General features: G+C 45.2%; 1 protein-coding gene across 5 annotated transcripts in view; it reads right to left on the bottom strand.

The window, feature by feature from the left end:
• LOC121592753 (protein rhomboid) overlaps nucleotides 1–18989 on the bottom strand; it is a 47084-nt gene that overhangs the window by 6895 nt on the left and 21200 nt on the right. For 4 of the 5 annotated variants that reach the window (XM_041914509.1, XM_041914511.1, XM_041914513.1 and 1 more), the window contains 2 exons: nucleotides 4303–4415; nucleotides 3844–3961 (listed from right to left, as the gene is read on the bottom strand). In XM_041914509.1, the coding sequence (XP_041770443.1) occupies nucleotides 3844–3961; nucleotides 4303–4415 (231 nt within the window). Of the gene's footprint in view, nucleotides 1–3843; nucleotides 3962–4302; nucleotides 4416–4574; nucleotides 4610–18989 lie in introns of those variants that run through there. The other variant, XM_041914512.1, reaches the window with a different exon arrangement.

Genomic DNA, 18989 nt, shown 5'->3' with positions numbered 1-18989 from the left:
AGTCAGCAGAGCACGGGAAAGTTAGTGAGAAAATCGAAAAGGCTTCCACAGACCCTTAAGTGTAACAACTGCGCGTAATTGCGTGTATTTCAATAATTCAAATCATGATGGCACAACAGCAATAACTGCTCAATTTTCTATTGAAGAGAACAACAACTTGATTCAAAAATATTTTATACACCCGGCGTGAAAATACCTTCAAAATTAACTTCATTAAATTGATAACTGGACTGAAAACGTTCCCAATTCCCCACCGAAGCGCTATACAATATCTAATTAAAATTAATTAATATCTCTAGCTTCCACGGGCAACTAACACACACACTACTAGCGACCGACCGACCGGTGGAACAACTAGTGGTTCCCCACCATTTCCTCAGCTACGCCGTGGACTTGGTGGAAACCTAAACAACAATCTGATCAGGAAAGTGATCTGGAAAAAGGGTTTTTTTTAATTAACCTCCCTCTTTTACCATCACAATGAGCTTCTTGCAAGTTGCTCGCATACACAAAAACACATTCCGTTTACATCTTCCGGGTGGTGGTGGGGTTGGCGATCGTGATCAAGAACTGTAAAAATCATTAATAACATTTCATAACATGCTCCCTCCCTTTTTTCCTCCTCTCCCTAACAGAAGGGCAGTCACTCGGAACAATGCCATCGCCGATGGATGGACTAGACCTGGGTGTCTTAATTTTCGTGTGTGGAATATGGTGCAAAGATTTTAAAAACAAAAAAAATATATTACAAATATACGATTTGTCGCTAAGTTATAATTAGTTCATGTTTCCATTAAAGTGGGATTTGTCGAAAATCTGTACCACAATATGAGAGATGCAACGAAAAAGGAATCAATGTTGTAGGTCACATTAAGGGTGGTCCTCTCCCTACACACACGATACGACCAACAACGGCCGCAGCAAAACGTGATCGCTTTTTCAATGCATTTCCGAGCATCCGTCTCTCCTTTTTATTGTTGCTGTGCGGCGCATCCTGAATTTCTCGCAGGTTACACACACCCGGACGACACAGGATGCCACTGCACAGACACGAGGTATGCGCACGCGGAGCAGATGTGTTGTTCATGAAATTCGGTGCCTTTTCCGGTTTCCGCTTTCCGAAACGACCGAAATGCCCGCACCCGTAGAAGGCCAAGCGCAGCTCTCGGCTACCGAAGAATAGAATTGTGTTGCAGAAAATTTGGAACAGAGTATGATTCAATTATTCAATATTAATAAAGGAAAAAGATCAATAAAATGTCGGAATTCCAAACGCGGATTAAATCAAATTTAATGTTAGAAGATAGAAGGCAGACTTTATGCTCCGTCTCCTTGAATTAAACGCTCATCAAATCAACACAAAATAAGGGCACCAGAAAATTATCCATAAACGATGGTACAACAGTGGTCTGTGGCCTGTTCCTTACACGCGTACAGGGGCTAACACTTGCAATCTTCTGAAAAAGGGACATAAGCTAAAGGGACCCCAACAGTAACACACTGCCAACAACAGATGTTCCGTGTTTAACGATGCTTTTGGCATATCCCTCCGCCTGAGTTCACAGCAAGTCTCATCAGGGTTGATAAAGAGGACCCACAAACCAACTGTCACCTTTGGGTTTTCCATTATGCAGCACAGGAAAGGTTAAAAATAATCATACGTTGAAATGTTCAAGTGCCGTATTTTAGCATTGCAATTTCGGTTTAAATATCGTTACATCGAAGCATTGTACCGAATCGGAACTGAAAGTATGTCCAACAGTATCGTTACAAAAATGTTACTTCTTTTTTCCAATCGCGACGTTCAAAGAACCAAATGACGAAACCATACTTACTTGCTCATGGGTCAAGTGGCCGTTTCTTCTTCATTTCACCACACAAAATAGCTAAAGTAATGCAGCGGACAGCGTTTATTTGTATGTGTGTTGCTGGTAGTCGCGTGCGCTTCATTACTTGATGCAGGTGCATCATCGAGACCACCATATGCCTATGCCTACCACCCCACACAGAACCCATGAAACCACGACCAGAACGCTAAACGATCAAGCGAATCTCGGCTACGGTGGTTTGTCGGAATTATGATTGGTGTATCACGATTCCGCACTTATCCTTTCTACTTATTTTCTTCCTTTACCGGTGGATTAACAGCAAAGGGGTATTGTTTGTGTATTTTACACCTTCCTGCTTTTCAACGGTCCCAACGGTACGTTTTGGCTTGGCTTCATAACAGGACATACATCCGCCAATGGGAAACAGTGCATATGCTGTAGTGCACCATGGAACCACACACGATGGAATGATCACAGCTGGTTTTCGGCGCAAGGCCAGCTCCAAAACTGCTATTCAACCAACCCAACCCAGGCATTTTAATCGATAGAGGAATACAGAGAGGTGTGTGCGGAAGCATATAAAGGGTAGCGACAGGAGCAGAAGCAACAGCATAAACGGAAGTACTTTTATTCGTCATAAGCCTTCACGCACATGCCGAACTTGCCAGCAGACACAGAGTACTGCTGCCACTCTCTTGCTCTTTCGGGCAGCTGACAGGTGGGTTTTATGTGTCTGGGCACAAGTTGTGAACCTATTTTCCATTATGATCGTCTTCAGCTGGTTCTGGGAAAGGTAGCAGAATAGAAAAGAACCATCCTGAGCAACATCAACCTCAGAGGATTTAGCTATTCCATGAGGAAGAGGAGCAAAAAAAAGAAGCTTTGTTCGATTTTTATTTTCGTACACATTCCCGCCCCGGTGCATTATTGGTTCATAGAGAGTGTAAAGTAAAACACTGTCGGCATTCCAACGCATTAGCGCGATGCATACTGAGAGGGACCGGACCGAGGCATGATTTCGATCGGCAGGCTTCCCGACCAGCACAGCGCCATCCATGATGAATTGTACACAAAATAGAACGGAACGCGCCGAGAAGCAAGAGTGACAACATCCGGTGTCGGTTTATAAAGACCGGTGACACCAAACCAGTGCGTGAGCGGAAGACACGCGCCACAAAACATGATTACGATCCGCTTTGCGTAGTGGATGAAGATACCACAAAACAAAAATCTTAACAATGTTAAGCCAATGTTAATACACCATTATAATCGTATCAATAAGACAAACGACGAAAACTATGTTTTAATAAGAAATATACTAAAAAAACGTAATTTTCGCCTTTAAATGAAAACGAACATGGTGCAGATGCATCGATGAATAGGAGCGGTTGTTGATTGTAATGCTAATTCAAGGTATGGGATAAAAAAGTCTTAACATTCGACAGTAGGAAGCACTGTTGTGCTGTCAACTCGGACGTGAGAAAGGTAAATACTGCTCACATCCCAACAGCATGACACTTTGTATGCACAACTCGAACTCCCTCGCGTAAAGATACGTAAAGATTCGTATTCATGGTTGAAGATTATCGTATTAAATTATTTGCTCACAAAAATACAATCGAAGCAAAAACACATGCACAAAACTGAAGGCAACAGATAAAATGGTTAAAATATTAAAACGAAAGACTGCAACGATTGCTCAAGCGACGAACCCGCAGCAAGCAAACGCTCTTGGTCCAATCATGAAGATTATTATTTAGTGAAACTTTTTCACTTAAAATAAACCAAAAAACCGGGTTGGGGGACATAGCAAGACAGTATTGTAGCGAAAAAAAAATCAAGATTCAATGTTGCTGTTGCGCATCGATGACACAGCACAGAAGAATGCCAATTCGTCCCGTTCCGCTCATACCGTTGGGGGAGGGGTGGGGGCTCGTGCGACATTTTACCCAACTCTACCATCCGCGGCGCGCGCTGAAACCTTGTAAGAGAAAAAAAAGGAAATGATACATACCTCGACGAATGTAACTAGTATCACAAATAACGGAGGCGGACAGCATGAATAATTGTCTGCATAATATTTTCGATCCCGCTCCTCGGGGAGCACTTCCATTGCAATTACGTGCACCATTCTAGGTAGAAGAGAAAACAAAATACAAATCAGACGGTTGTGTGATAGGAAGCAAAGGGAAACACAGCAAAGAGTATGAAATTAAATCAAAGGTTTCGGTTTGAAATTAGCATATGTCTCTCCGGCGTTCACAGAACAACACAGCACACAACGCATTTACGATTATTCGATTCAATCCAACATCGTAGTACACCCACCCACCCATCCATCCACACACACACACTAGGTGTCTTTTGCTGCGTTGTGCTTGCAGTCTGCGAACGGTGCTCAATATGCTGCACTGCGACCCTAAGAGTTGGCGGGTTTATCCTTCCTCCGTCGATCACACACACACACACTTACCTGCGGAATAGTGGCGGATCCTCGAATATCAGATGAAAATCGTTCTCGGAACAAACCTCACGATCGCGATGATGTACTGCACACTTGAAGCTACGAGAACGCTTGCCGCTCATCTATAGAGGGGAGAGAGCAGAAAGAAAGCAAACAATCGCTGATTAGATATTGTCTCTGCAAAACAACCGCACACATCTTGGGCGCGTCTCAGCCAGGGGAGCAAAGCAGAAGAAAATTCCAATTCCCACGTAACAACAACCGCACACGCAGACACTCACACACATAGATCAGCGCAGATCATCGTTTAGCACACCATTGACTCCCCCCCCCCCTCCCGTTGTCAGGAGTCTCACTTCCTCCGTTTCCCTCGTTGGGGATGTTTTCCCACCACTTTCATTCCATAATGGACCATCATCATCACACTCAGCAACAATGCATCTTCTCCTCTCTCGCTCTCTCTGGTACCACAGACCATCACAGCCAGCCCCTTAACCCCAAAGAATGTACGCGGTTTCACACAATTTTAGAGAAAGTATAAATTAAAGCAATTAAAATATTAACCTTTGTTGTGTCTGTTGTTTATTGTCACACGCGTGTAGTAGGCAGGTATTAGTAGGTACACACGGAGGAGGCAAACATCACAGAGCGCAGAAAGGAAATTAAAAGATCGTGAATTTCTCACCAAATAACAGTGCCATTCCAACGGTGGCGGCGCGTTACATGTTGTGGCTGGTTGGTTAAAGGTGAATGCTAGACGACGGAAAGTCAAACAAACAAACCAAAAGCAGCAGCCTCCACTGCGAATTTACTCCACAAACACAGCATAGCAAATGGAAATAAAGTGCAATCCCAACAAAACCACAAAAATAAAATAGTAATAGAGAAATAGAGTGAGCGATCCTTGCTAATCATCGTTCGATTCTCTTTGGGAGTGTATTGACCGCGCGCGCAGAGGTACTAACATTCTATAAAATTGCTAGCACAGCAGTGCACACACATACACACACATCGGGCATTCAACTTTCTTCCCAAAATTACGCAGTGCGTGTACGAAAACAGACAAAGATCACATCACAAAGCGTGACATCACCACTTAAATGCCAATCCTCTAATAACACGTTTTCTCGAGTTCTCAGAGATGTCGTGTCTCCCGCCAGAGTATTCCAATCCTTATGAGGCTCCTCTCTCTATACACACACACACCACCACCACCACCACGCGACGATCGCAAAAGTGCGATTTACTAGATTATTATTTTAGTTGATTTCAATACTGTGGGAAGTAGGGAGAGGAGGCGGTATCTGTGGGCAAAACAGAACAAGAACAGAGCAAAAACAATAATCCGCGTTCCGACATCCCGCGACAGTCTTCGGGGGAGAGTTGCTAGAAGGCTTAGCCGGCACCCACCACCCACCAGCGGCGCGCGCAAAGAACACTCTTCGTGATACAGTTTGGCATTTGAATTTGTTTGGTATCGCTTTCATACTTCTTTTTGTACTCCGAGAGCAAAACAGAATTTATCTTTTCTTGCTCTCTGCTTATCCTGTTGGAAGGTCTCGCAGCCAGGCATGTAGGTGTGACAATGTTGGATTAAAATTGGAATAAAGAATAGCACAAACGTTTTGCTCGAATATTCGGCTTTCAGGTAAGGGCTGAGAGGATCTATTCGACGAGAGAAGAATCTCCAACGAATCGGAACAAATAAATATCGTTTACGCACAACATACTTGGAGCAATTTTCTATAATATTGAGTAGTCCTAAGAGACCTAAATTGAATAGTGAAGGGTCAGAGAAAAAGACTCCAGAAACAACGTGTTCTCCTAACATGCAAATTTGAAAACACTACTGCAAACAAGAAAATTATTGCCTTACTGCCTTAACATAATGTGAAATTAAAAATTACAATACCCGCAATGAATAGACAGCATATTGCCAAAGACGACACAAAACCCAGCAAGAAGAAGCAACATAACTACATATTTCACTCGATCGCTTCTACACTCTGCTCGCCGCCGCCCGTAGTTGAGATCTCGAGCACCGGGAGCTACCGGAGAGCACAACACACACACACACACACATGACGATCATCGCGAGATAATGATTGATGGCGTTTGGCACAAGGAGATCCGTCGGCCACATTCCTTCCAGTTTCTCATTGCAATCAGCAAGATCGTGGATGGGGGGAATGGATCCCAGAAGCACCGAAAAACCTGAATACCTTTGACTTTAGCGGGAAGGTGGTGTGCATTTGTTTGGTGGTGCTCGTTTATACGACGATTGCACCACCTCTTTTATGATCTATTTTTTTTGGCTTTTTAGTAAACAATTGTGGAAAGCAAGTTGATGAAGGCCGAAAGGTAGCTGTGTTGATTAAATTATTACGAAAAAGGTATCACCCCCAATACTTCCCTATTTCCCCTTTAAAACAGAGACACTCCTCCCCCCGCACCCTGTGTTATTCGACGGCGTCTCGACTTTCACACAAGCGGCGGCGGCGGCGGCGGGTTAGGAATGCGGCTATCCCACATTCCGTGTGTCCATTTCTCGTGGCATTTCCACACGTGTTTCACTTCTTTTTTTTTTTCTCCCGTAATTTACCTTCCAGTCCTGTGCATGCAAAATGGTCATTAGCAGGACCGATTACCGTTTTCCTCCTCTCGACCCGCACAACACAACCGGCAAGGGCATCATGCACCCAATCGTTGCCGTATACACACACAAACATAATGTCCCCTTCTATTGCCGAATAGAGCAGTGTAGCAACGGCTCGGGGAAACGTCTCTATATACACAACCGAAAACGGAAGAAACACGCTTCTCGCTTCAAAGCAAAATGCCAACGACCTCCATATTTTATCAAACTGTAATAATTCAAACCACCTCGCAGCAGAACAAGGACAGTGGACGGGAGCCGATGAAAAGCTGCATTTTATGAACACACACACACATTCAGCGGCCTATAAAAAAGCCACATAAAAGAAGGGAGGACTACAGCAAACCCGAAATACTGTAGGCGGCCACAAACCCCAGTGGCCGCACTCCGTAGCTGGGAATCCTTTTAATGCATCTCCTGACAGGGGCCAGAGGCCCAGCTGATGGGTAACAAGGCGCGTCGTCGTCGTCGTCGCCGTCGTCCTTCGCGCCAAGTAACAAAAAGACAGAAGCAAAAGAAAACATCGAAAGAAAGATCGTGGCTGTGGCGGCGCCTTTACAAACGCACGCAAAGAGGTGGGAGATGTTGGGGGGAAGTAGTACCCACCCTTCATTCTCTTCCGTTGGCCCTCGAGAGAGAGAGAGAGTGAGAGAAAAAAAGGTTTTGGGACAGCATTTACTCCACACCTTGCCGCCGCGTGTCGTGTCTTTTTCACGGCGGCGAAATATCAACTGGAAAAGTGACGGTCGTCTTCTTCTGTTCCGTTCTGGCCCTTCAAAACAAAAAGGTATCCGGCAGCCCGTGATCGTGTATTTGAACATTCTGTAATGGGAAATTTGAATATTTTTTATGATCTTTGCACGTTGTGTGCATTTCTTCCTTATTCACAACATGCGGGGCGACCGCCGACATGCGCCAAGTAACTAGAGCCAACCAACCTACCAACCAGATTAGTGGTGGGAGATCGGAATCGGACCTGCCAGATTCCGATTCCGTGTTTGGAGTCATTTCCGGAGTCATTTCCGGAGTCGATTTCTGAAATCGATTCCTATTCCAGTTCCGATTTCCGAATCGACTCCGAATCCGGAATCTGAATTGGCCCCGGAATCAGAAACGTCTCCGGAATTGGAATCGACCTGGAAATAGCAACTTGCTCCGGAAACGGAATCAGAATCGACTCCAGAATTGGAATTAGCTCTGGAATGAGAATCAGTTCTTGATTTCAAATAAGAAGTTTCAGAAGTGAAATCAATCCGAACATCTCCATGAAAATGTATTGTTTACAAATAAATTTGTATTCTTTGCGACTATCAATGCGTAGCATCATTGGACGCCCATTATTATGGAGATGCCGAAATTGACTCCAATTTGGAATCCGATTCTGATTTCATTGATTGATTCCGGTTCTCGAGCCGATTTCTATTCCGAAACCGATTTTGATTCCAGACCCGATTCCGAAGCCGATTCCGAAAACTGATTCCGAACTTACTATCCGGTATCGATTCCAAAAATCTTCGTAGCTCTCAGAAATCGATTCCGACGAAAACTTAAATTTCCCCATCACTACAAAAAATCCCCCCCCAAAGGGAATCTCTTAACAACGCATACACACACACTTAAGGCCAAGAAGCAGCGCCGACGCCCTCAACATAACCACCTCTCAGCCGGCACAAGTAATCCCCCGCTCGGCCACTTTTTCCACACTCCCTTCTACGTTGGTTTTTGGCTTTCGCAGGTGAAGGAAATGTCTTCAATATTAAGAATGCCACCGAAAAAGGAATTCTTGAAATTAATTGCAAATTGGGTTATCTTTTGTGCATAAAAACAGGGCCTGACAGTATGGTGGTGACGGGGTCCATGGGGTAGTTGTTGGGCGTAAAAAGGGAACGATAAGAACAGGGTGCGAAAAGCGAAACCAAATCAACGGAGTAGGAAAAAAAGTATGAAAAAATAAAGAGACGAACACATGGACCACCATTACCACATTACCACCATTTTACCACATGGATATTAGAAGCGACAGATGCCTTTTTTCGAGAAACTACATCGTTCTGTAATCTTTTGGTTTACAATAAATAAAAATTAAATTTGTAAATCACCAAACTTGTCTCACTCATAGACTAAGACACTGCAAAGGTATACAAAATCAAGAATGATCTACTCTCACTTTCTCAATATTGTGACGTGAAAAGGATGTGAAACAAATGCAACAATTAATTATACACGTTTTTACGAAATTAATCAATTCCATGTTACTCAACAAATTAAGCAGAAATGCTCTTGATGGTGGATGGTGAAAATCGATGCCTCTTTGTCGTATACACTGCTGCTCGGCCGAAGCTCCATAAAACTGGTCCCAAAATAAATAACCAATTGAAAGATCAAATCCTTACACACTGGCGGCGCACACACGCACGGGGCCTTAAATATTTATATGGTTCATGTCATCTCGCACCCCAAGAGTAGAGCACGCGCCGTCCGTCTGTGGGGGCCCCTCTGATTAATGATGGAAGCTTGACTCCACTTCGAGCTCTCCGGACGACTTCGAAAGAAGCCAGCATCTGCTGCGGATGCTTTACCTTGTAGAGCAGGCAGGCAAAGGGAGAAGAACACGGAACGGAGTGAATATGCAACAGCAGCATGGATATTATGCATTTGCTCCAATATACCGCTATCTTCGTTGCAGTGCGCCTTTCTCTCACTTGGCATTGCTTACATTGCGTGCAGGAGCCGGCACCACACACACAAGAGTTCTCTCTACGTTTTCCACCACCACGCACTACTCTTCCTTTTGATTTGGAGCCTCTTTTACCGAGCGGAATAGTTTATTTTGTTTACCACCGTCTATTATTAACTACCACACACAATCTACACGGTGAGAGAGCGATATAAACAAAGCCTATAATTGGAGCAGAAACGAAAAAAAACCCTATCTTTAACGAAGAGCTTTTCCACACATAATAATTCTCTCATTCAGTGCTAGTAGTAGCTGGCCCCATCACATCACATCTCATAGCAGAGAGAGAGCAGGGTCCCTTGTTTGGAGGTAAGCAACATTTTTAACACTGAGACCTTATGATTGAACTGGGAAAAACAAATGGAACTAACTGGTTGCACAGGTAAGAGTACATCATCATACGCACGATGGTCATAGAGTACATTTAGAGCATCAAAGATCGTCATCCAATGATTAGGAAAGTGAGAATTTCACACACCCGCCCATCAATTCCAAACACGTCAATGTCTCTGATAGATGTGATCGTTGTTTCTCGACAATTAAATTGAACGCCTCGGCCGGGGGCAGACGTATTGAAAACAGGAAATTCCCATTTACCCATCATTTTTCTTATCTAACACATCCAACAACACACAGACGACCACTGCTGCTTACTTTCTTCACAAAACTTTCTTCCAAAACCCAACCCAAACTCTCGCGTACTTCCGAATATCTTAGTTTCAAAATTCCGATGTCCCAAATTATGATCAATTATCGAAACTTTAGAAGCAGTTCCTGCTGCTAGTTTGAGCTGCTTGTGTTTGTGTGTGTATGTGTGTGTGCCGGAAGAATCCCGCGTCAGGAAAATCGGGTAATTACACACAAAGGAGGCGCGGCTCGCTCTTCCAGGAGCCATCGCACCGAACAAAACACCAAAACCAAAACGTGTTGATAATTTGAACAGGTGCATCTGCTGCTGCTGCTGCCGCTGCCAATAACAATGCTTCCACTGCCGAGACTCCGAGTGCTCCTGTCCTTCTCTTTGGAACACTGCTGCTTCTTCCGATCACGTTGACCTGTCAAACGTATCCTGCGCGAGCGACACACAGCGAAACTTCAACATAATTTGATAAATTATCGCGCCACACGTGCGCGACCCTAACCCCTATTGATCACACGCTCTTTTTTCCCGATATGTATTAGCGATGATTACTTGCCACCGCCCCCAGGTAAGGAACCGGTATACACAACACCACCATCACCACCACCATGACCAACACTGACCGACGACACGAGCAGGTGTGCGCGTGGACCGCTGGTGCATACACAGTACATTCTCACATGCACATTATTGGGTCTTCTCTTCTTCTTTTGCCTGCTCGAGCGATAGCGAGGATCTGACCCATCCATAGTTCAACGCGCCAGAGCCAGCCGGACAGCCAGCCAGAGTGGGTTCCAATTAATTTCACTCCCCCACCATAAACGCCCTAGTGAAAATGGAGATCAAAAGAATCGATGCCGAAAGGACGTGCTACGCGCGGTGGGCCGCGGGGCGACGATCCTGGGGAATAGAGTTCTCCCAGAGGCGAAATAATTTATTCCATCGCCGCCGTCGCCTACTTCTTCTCTTCGGCTTCTACTGCTGCAGAGAAAAAGTGTCGGCCTTCGGCGTGTGGGGTTCTCCTTGAGCTGTTTTTCGTGGTACAAGGGCAGCTTGAAAGCTGACAGCGGAGCGCAAGTAGCGCCACAACTATAAATTGGGGAGACCACCGGAGTGTAACAATAGCACTCCTCCCCTGCCATTTAATCGCTTTTCTTGAGACCAGAGGGGGAGGAGAGCTTTCGCCACACACACGCACACACATTAAGCGCCTAACGGATAACTCGTGCTTTTTAAAATAAATTCAGAGACATTTGTTCGGGAATACGCTTTTGAAAGGTGAATTAATATTCCAACAATGTTAATATTTTCACAAAAACTGAAGTAACTTTATTGATAATTCTTAGCTTTATAGTACCAAAAAAAATAAAAAATAAATTGATAACAATCAGAAATTAAACAGCAAAAAAGACTAAAAATGAGACTCTGCGAAACACCAAAAACAAACAAGCATGCGCCATTCTAACGGCACCAACGAACAAGCTGGCAGCATTGCGGTAAGTTCTCACCAATCTGTTCCTCAATTCACTTTCTTTTGCATTTCCTCGTTAGCGTTATTACATTTTAATGGGCAAACGGGACCGTAACTGATTCAGATCGTACACGATGATCGTTAGCTCTTGAGATAAAAAGGTAACAAAAAAAAAACAAATTCCAATAAAACAACAAGACGTTTAACGTACTCAAATGAATTTTAGAAAGACAAAAGAAGCAGAAGTAAGCCCAACATGAGCTTCTTCAGTACCGTTTAATCACTAAATTCGCTTATTGTTTGAACGTCATCTCGAATAAATGGAAACGTCCAATGCAATGTTTTATACGGGAAGTCGGCCTAATTTTGTCGTCACCGATCAAGCGCACCGGAAAGCAAAAGAAAATGACGAAGAAAAGCGACTGCACTGGCACGTCGTTGCGTTGACCCAATTTTCGAAACGGAGCCAGAAAACCAAAACAGTTGCTATGAAACACACACACACACATTATAGTGGTGGGTTTATGGTTCATTCTTCGTCTTAATCTAAATAAAAACAACCCCGTTTCCCTCCCTTTGGGCTGATGATGATTAAACATTGGTCTGCGTTGATATTGGAAGGGTTCGCGCGCGTAAGTGTGGCTCACTTTTTGCCGCCATCACATCACAATACAGTAAGCGGCGGGGCGAAGTGTTCCTTTTTTTGCACCACACATGTTTTGAGAACTTGGGGTAGCCGTCGAGAAAACAAAACTTCTTTACGCGTGGGAAGTAAAATGCTGTTTATGCACACACATACACACACAGCAACGGCAGCAGCAAGAACTCTGCTAAATGTTTCGCTTCTTGATCGAGAGAGCTTGTGGTGCAAATGAAAATAAATAAATCGGTTACGTTGAAATAAAATTCTCATCTTTTCCATTCGCGTCCCAAACCAATGTAACACCCGCGTGGCCAAGTTTCCTGGCGGATGAGTCATGCTACGACGACGACGCAACAATTGTGGCCCACACACTGTTCTTTGCTTGAATTTCATATCAGAGCACCGATCGCCTCTTTTCTTCCACATCTTTGCGCATCTTTCTCGATCGTCCCAAGCATAATTCCAATTTCTGTAAGGTAGGTGGTAAAGGTACGTAGGTACACGCCAATGAGCGCACAGCATGTCGCCGGATCACCTACTCACACACAGAAAGGGGGCACACACTGCTTGGGAAAAAGGTGGATAACGCTTATTTTAATGCCATTTCTTGCTTCTCGTCGGCGCCTCGGAATTCCCTCTCCCTGCTCCTCTCTTGGAACTGGCTGTTTCAAAGCCAAACCGGAAAAAAGGTAGGACGACGACGAGCGCGCGCGCGCGACCCTCGTAAATGACATCTCGTTTGAACTTTGCATCCAGCGACACCAACAGAGCTAAGGAACACTTCCACACAGAAGCAGGCTTGCCCAAAGAGGGATCACAACCAATCGGAGAACGTTGCCTTTCATATCAGCAAGCGTCGCGAGTTCTCTCAAATCATCTGTGGATGTGTGTGCAAACACCCAACCTCACACACTTCCTACTGACCACTCCAAGTTCAGGTAAGCAAAAAAGCAATAGCAGCAGCAGCAGGAACAACAATAGCAGCAGAGGCCATCATAATGATCAGTTGCGCTAGCATAAATTAAAAATGTTAATCGTAATGAGCGCGATTACCCAAAGCTCAGGCCAGCAGCATTCGCCTTTTCCTCCATCGGTGGGAACTAAAGCGTAACACGCCACCGCCAATAATGGCACAAACAGCAAAATGCATCGTTCACAAAAGAATGCAGTGTGCAATGGAGTGCATCCACTCACACTCACTCACACTCACTCACACTCACACTCACACTCACACTCACACTCACACTCACACTCACACTCACACTCACACTCACACTCACACTCACACTCACACTCACACTCACACACACACACACACACACACACACACACACACACACACACACACACACACACACACACACACACACACACACACACACACACACACACACGTGGGGGCTCCGAGATTTGCCTTCGTGATGGAAACTCGCGCCGCGAACGCTCGAGGGAACATTATTTTTCAGCACAATAACAACAGCTTTAAATGGAATGCATCATCATATTTATCGCACGATACATTTGGTGCTCGGGAAATGCACAATGTTTAATGCAGAATCACACACACACAAACACACACACAATAGGTGTCATTTCGCATTATTTTTCGCGTCTGCAAGGGTGGAAGGAAGCTTTTAGGGTTGAATTGCCCAAAACGCGTTGCCCACACAGATGGTGAAGGATGGATATCATCTAAATGCATCGCTCAACTTGGCAGCAACAGCAATTCAGGTTGCAGCATAGTTTCCTCCCCGGTCACCGAAATGGGGGCTATGAAAGTTACAACACTTTGCTGCCACCAGACGACCCCAAACCACCAAACTGAAGCTTAATATGTGCAAACAAAAACAACAAAAAGCGCATCCGCAACCAAGCGCATCAAATCAACGCGCCCGCGCTACAACAACAACAAACGGGAAAATCTCGAGCATTGCGTGTTGTTCCGCTGCATTTTTCTGTTGTTAATGAGAAACAGTACAGAAGTGCGCGAACATACACACAGAGATACACTTTCCGCGGTATTTACATTTGCTTTTACAGTTTTCCACACTTTTGCCAACAAGCGGTGATGCGCCGTCGTGTGGGTGGAGGTTGTTTTTATATTTACTCGGAACAAAACTTCAACAAGCAGGCAAAAGGCGGGCAGTGGAAAAGCAAAGCAGAAATGTGGTATTAATCAGAGCGCATCGTAGAGTAAAGTGGGCAATGGACAGCACAGTGAGCTGGGGGTAGAGAGGGGAGGAGCGCTATTGCGTTCACACCTTCACTCCAAATTACAGACATTTTTGTTTTGGAACTTTACATTAAACACGTTTGTGAGATACTTTGGAAAGCTGTAAGTAAATAATTTAAAATCTACCTATTTCTAAAATTAACCCTAAAATCACCCAATACTATTGAAAAGCTTACAAGAAAAAGCATGTTGTAACAACACCTCCGCCATGCACTGGCAAGCCAAAACAAATTCTGCAACCTTCAGCCTGCCCCGCAAGCGACGAACGCCCGCACGAGAGTGAAAATCAAATTTACGTTGGCGTAGTACACACGAGACACACCACACCACCCTCGCGCGACTAGAAAAAGCGTTGCTGATGACGTAGAAGAAGTACGCAACACCACAGGGTCTCACTCTCTCGAAAGGGTCGCATGAATAATCGCCACCCATTAGGTGAACGCGCGTACCAGCAGCAGCAAAACCAACCCGTGCCTCTCTCCTGCTTAATTTGGCGTGTTTAAATCAAACAACAACCACGTTGGAGGAGGAAAGCTCCAACAAGGTGGTCTCCCCCGACCAAGCTGCGTGTAACGGAGAGGAGCGAAACCGAAAGAAAGGAAGAAAACCCACAGCGCTTTAAGTAAGACCCGCAACCGCATTTACACCTCGCAAGAGTCATTGCGCGCTACCGCCTTCCGCATATGGCTGGTGGGGAGGGCTTTGATGGACGTGTAAGTGTGCGTGTGTGTTGGAGTTTGTATCCGGCGCTCGAAAGTCGTGGCTAGACAAAATAGAATCCAAGGCCACTGCCGCGGCTGCCCACGCGACCGGTCACAACTCCGAACTCTTCAACCTCTTCAAAAGTAAGACACACCACACGCAGAGCGAGCGAGAAGAGGTCCATTCATAAAATAACCGCGTCCAGCAAGGAAGAGAGCAAAGGTCTTACCTTGCTTTTTCCACTGCTAAAGTACATCAGCCACATACACACACACACACACACACACGATCGGGTTGATGATCATCATTGATTGAGTGATTGGATTGTGAGTAGCAAAACAAGCCCTTCTCCCCAACGAGATGATCGGACTACACAGACCCCTCTCCTCTCAGTAGCGAAGGGGTGAAAATGGGCGTGAAAATTCACCTCCCTTTGGGCTTCTACTCCTCATCAAACTGGACGCGAGATCGCACGCGAACCGACAGCAGCAGCGTGAGGGGAGATCGCGTCTTAATTGTAATCCTACTCCTTCCTTTTCTCTTTTTATTAGCTATACAAACTCCACCGACAAAACGACGAGATGATCTCGACTTATTAAGGCCGCTGCCTGCTGCTACCCTCGCCATGACCAGTCGCCACACCACACCACAATCCCTCCTCACCCCCTATCGAATATCAAAAGCGTAATCTCATCCTAACAACCAACAACCACGCGAGAAGCAATAGTCACGCGCGTCAGACGGCAAAAAGAAGGGTAAAAGCGTGTGTTGGGAGGGGGGACTAGTAAAAAAGCGCGACGAGGATCAGCACAAAACGCCGTGAAAGATGATCATTATCAAGATCATCCCCGGAGAAGGATAGAAATTAAAAGTTAAACCGCACTGTAAAGGAGAGCTTGAGCGATGTTCGCGTACAAGAAAAATGCTAACAACATCACCACAACGGCAGCAGCAGTAGTCGTGTGTGATCTTGAAATTTCTCCAACCTGGGCCGATCCGTCCATGCGGGCGGGCACGTGCGAGTGAGTGAGTGTGAGTAAGCGAGCGAGAGCGCGCGCGCGTGCGCCTGTTACACTAGGTCAAGAACGACGGAATTCCCCCGACCGACCGCGGGGCCAGTTCAGAGATCCGCGAGAGGACGCAACGGATCGCAGTCGTCGTGTGTCTCGTGTGTGTGTGTGAGTGGTGAGTCATGTTTTGCCGGGCACACGTGTAGCGCCGTCGTGCGAGGTCCAGAAGGTCGAATCTCTTTCATAATGTTGCTACTACTAGGCCGAGATGAGGTGGGAAACACACAGTCATACACCACCCCTTTGCACCTTGAGATTCGCACTTTCTCTTCCGATGATTCTTGGATTTATCATCGAAATGACGTGTAAGTAGTACGTTAACACACACGAGGCAACGACCACAGATAAATCTTCTTCTTCTACTTTGGCTCAACAACCGATGCCGGCCAAGGCCTACCAACCCACTTGTGGGGTTGGCTTTCAGTGACTTATTGATTTCCCCCCATAGCAGGATAGTCAGTCCTACGTATGGCGGCACGGTCTATTTGGGGCTTGAACCCATGACGGGCATGTTATTAAGTCGTACGAGTTGACGACTGTACCATGAGACCGACCACAGATAAATAGGGATTGGAATTTTGGTCTGTAGTGTGAAGGGGAGATGCGGAATGCTCATGAGTTGTAAGTGATGTGAATTTGTTTGTTTTTTTTTTTTAATTTGAGAGCCAGACAACACAACCCAGACAATTTACAAAAAGACACCAGAGCGTCTGGTATGATGACATTAACAGTACAAGAATGGTTTTTTGCAGAACTTTACAATGATTTCTACATTTTTCAACCAGGCTCGACCGGCGTAGCTTTGAGCATGAGGAATCAACAAGGCAAAAGAATAAGAGGCCGACCGCTGACACTGTCCGTCTCTCTTTCCCCAAAACGACCAAACGCAACAACGACTCAATGGGGCGATGCAATTAAAAAAATGCCACCATTTTTTCATACAATTGTTGTGTGGTTCAGTTCATATCAGCTGGACCACACACAAACAGAAGCATATAAACTCAATACTACCAGTGCACCGCACACACAAATGCATTGTGCAACGACCCGGAACCGGAAGAATTATGTGGGAGAGAAACACGATGCGTGTGCATGTGTGGCGCTCTTTTCGGCTTGCCGTGTGAGCTGTCATGACCCCTGTGCCGTGTGTGGTTCATTTTACTTTTCCCAACATTACTCAAAAGCTAGAAGAAGCTAGAGAAATTGGTATAATATATGAAAAAAAAAGGATTTTATCAACTCAATCAATCAATTATTACAAAACAAATTTGTTTTGATTAACAATCGATCTTCAGAGGAAATATTCTCATTGCCATAGGACAACAAATTAGTGACGATAGTTTGAGAGAGCTTCAAAGACGTCACAATTCCTTTCCCACTAAAAATGAAATGAAAGTTGACAAGCGCCCCCACCCGCCTGTTGTCGCTGGAACCAAGAGAAACGTTGAAACTTGATGATGATTTACTGACGGTAAAAAAGTGTGTTTTTTTCTGGTTTCATCCGAAGATTCGGAAGTGCAGTAGTAGAAAAATCAGAGCACGAGTGCGAAAAAAGCATCTCACCGAACAATGCATTTACAACAAAAGAAAACGAAAAAAACACACGCCACACACCAGCGATGGGAAGAAAATTGAGACAATTTCATCGTTTCCTTCCGTTTCTGCCCATCCCAAACAATCCCACGACCGATGATGACGACGACGATTATGAAACCACCGGCCAGAAAAACTGTTTTTCACGTATCGTGACGAAACACCAGCAAACATTGGACACATTCGGTTTGTGAAAGTTGAGTGGAAAATTTCCACTGACAAAACAAAAAAGAAGGGGTTTCAAGCGGAAAACATATTTTCTGTAACTTGTAAAACAGAAAGAAATGTTAAAATATTATGCAGCTCTGTTTGGCGGAGCATACACACAAACATCTGTAATGTTTGTTCCACCGATAGTAAACTTTTGCCCATCATCAATTTTCCAACCAAGTTTGAAGGACTTATGGCACATCATGGCCGGTGGGGGAGGGGAGGCAAACCAGACCCTCAACTTCCGGCCACCCTAAACCTAGCCGAGTAAGTACCACGCACAGAAGAGAACCACCCTCCTTGCGCGCCTTGGCCATATTTCAGTCTGGATGGCGATGTAATAAATATTCCAATCCTCCCCACAAAACCACAAGCACACACACACACTTTCGCAAACAAGGATAAAAGAGGGAGTTGGAAGGCTCGGACCGGAGTTTTCGATGGTTCGTGGAAAAAAAAAAAAACAGTTTCTCCCGCCTGCTTCGTTTCGTGCAAATATATCCTTCCGGATGTACTTATCAATCCCGCGCGTGTTTCGCTCCTGCCCCGTGCATTCTTTTCCACCCACCCACGGAATTAGTTTTGTGCACGTTGCGGAGACGTTGGCAGGAAAATAAATGAAACTTTCCAGACACACGCAGGGCAGACACAGACGACGACCAGACGGACAGCACCAATAGAACACCAGACGCGAACGCGAGACCGGAAAAACAGACTAATAAATGGGAAGCGATCTTAAGC

Source organism: Anopheles merus, chromosome 2L, assembly GCF_017562075.2.
Source record: "Anopheles merus strain MAF chromosome 2L, AmerM5.1, whole genome shotgun sequence".
NCBI classification, from domain to species: Eukaryota; Metazoa; Arthropoda; class Insecta; order Diptera; family Culicidae; genus Anopheles; species Anopheles merus.
The sequence above is the reverse complement of the archived record's forward strand: the minus strand, read 5'-3'. Positions and strand labels throughout refer to the sequence as shown.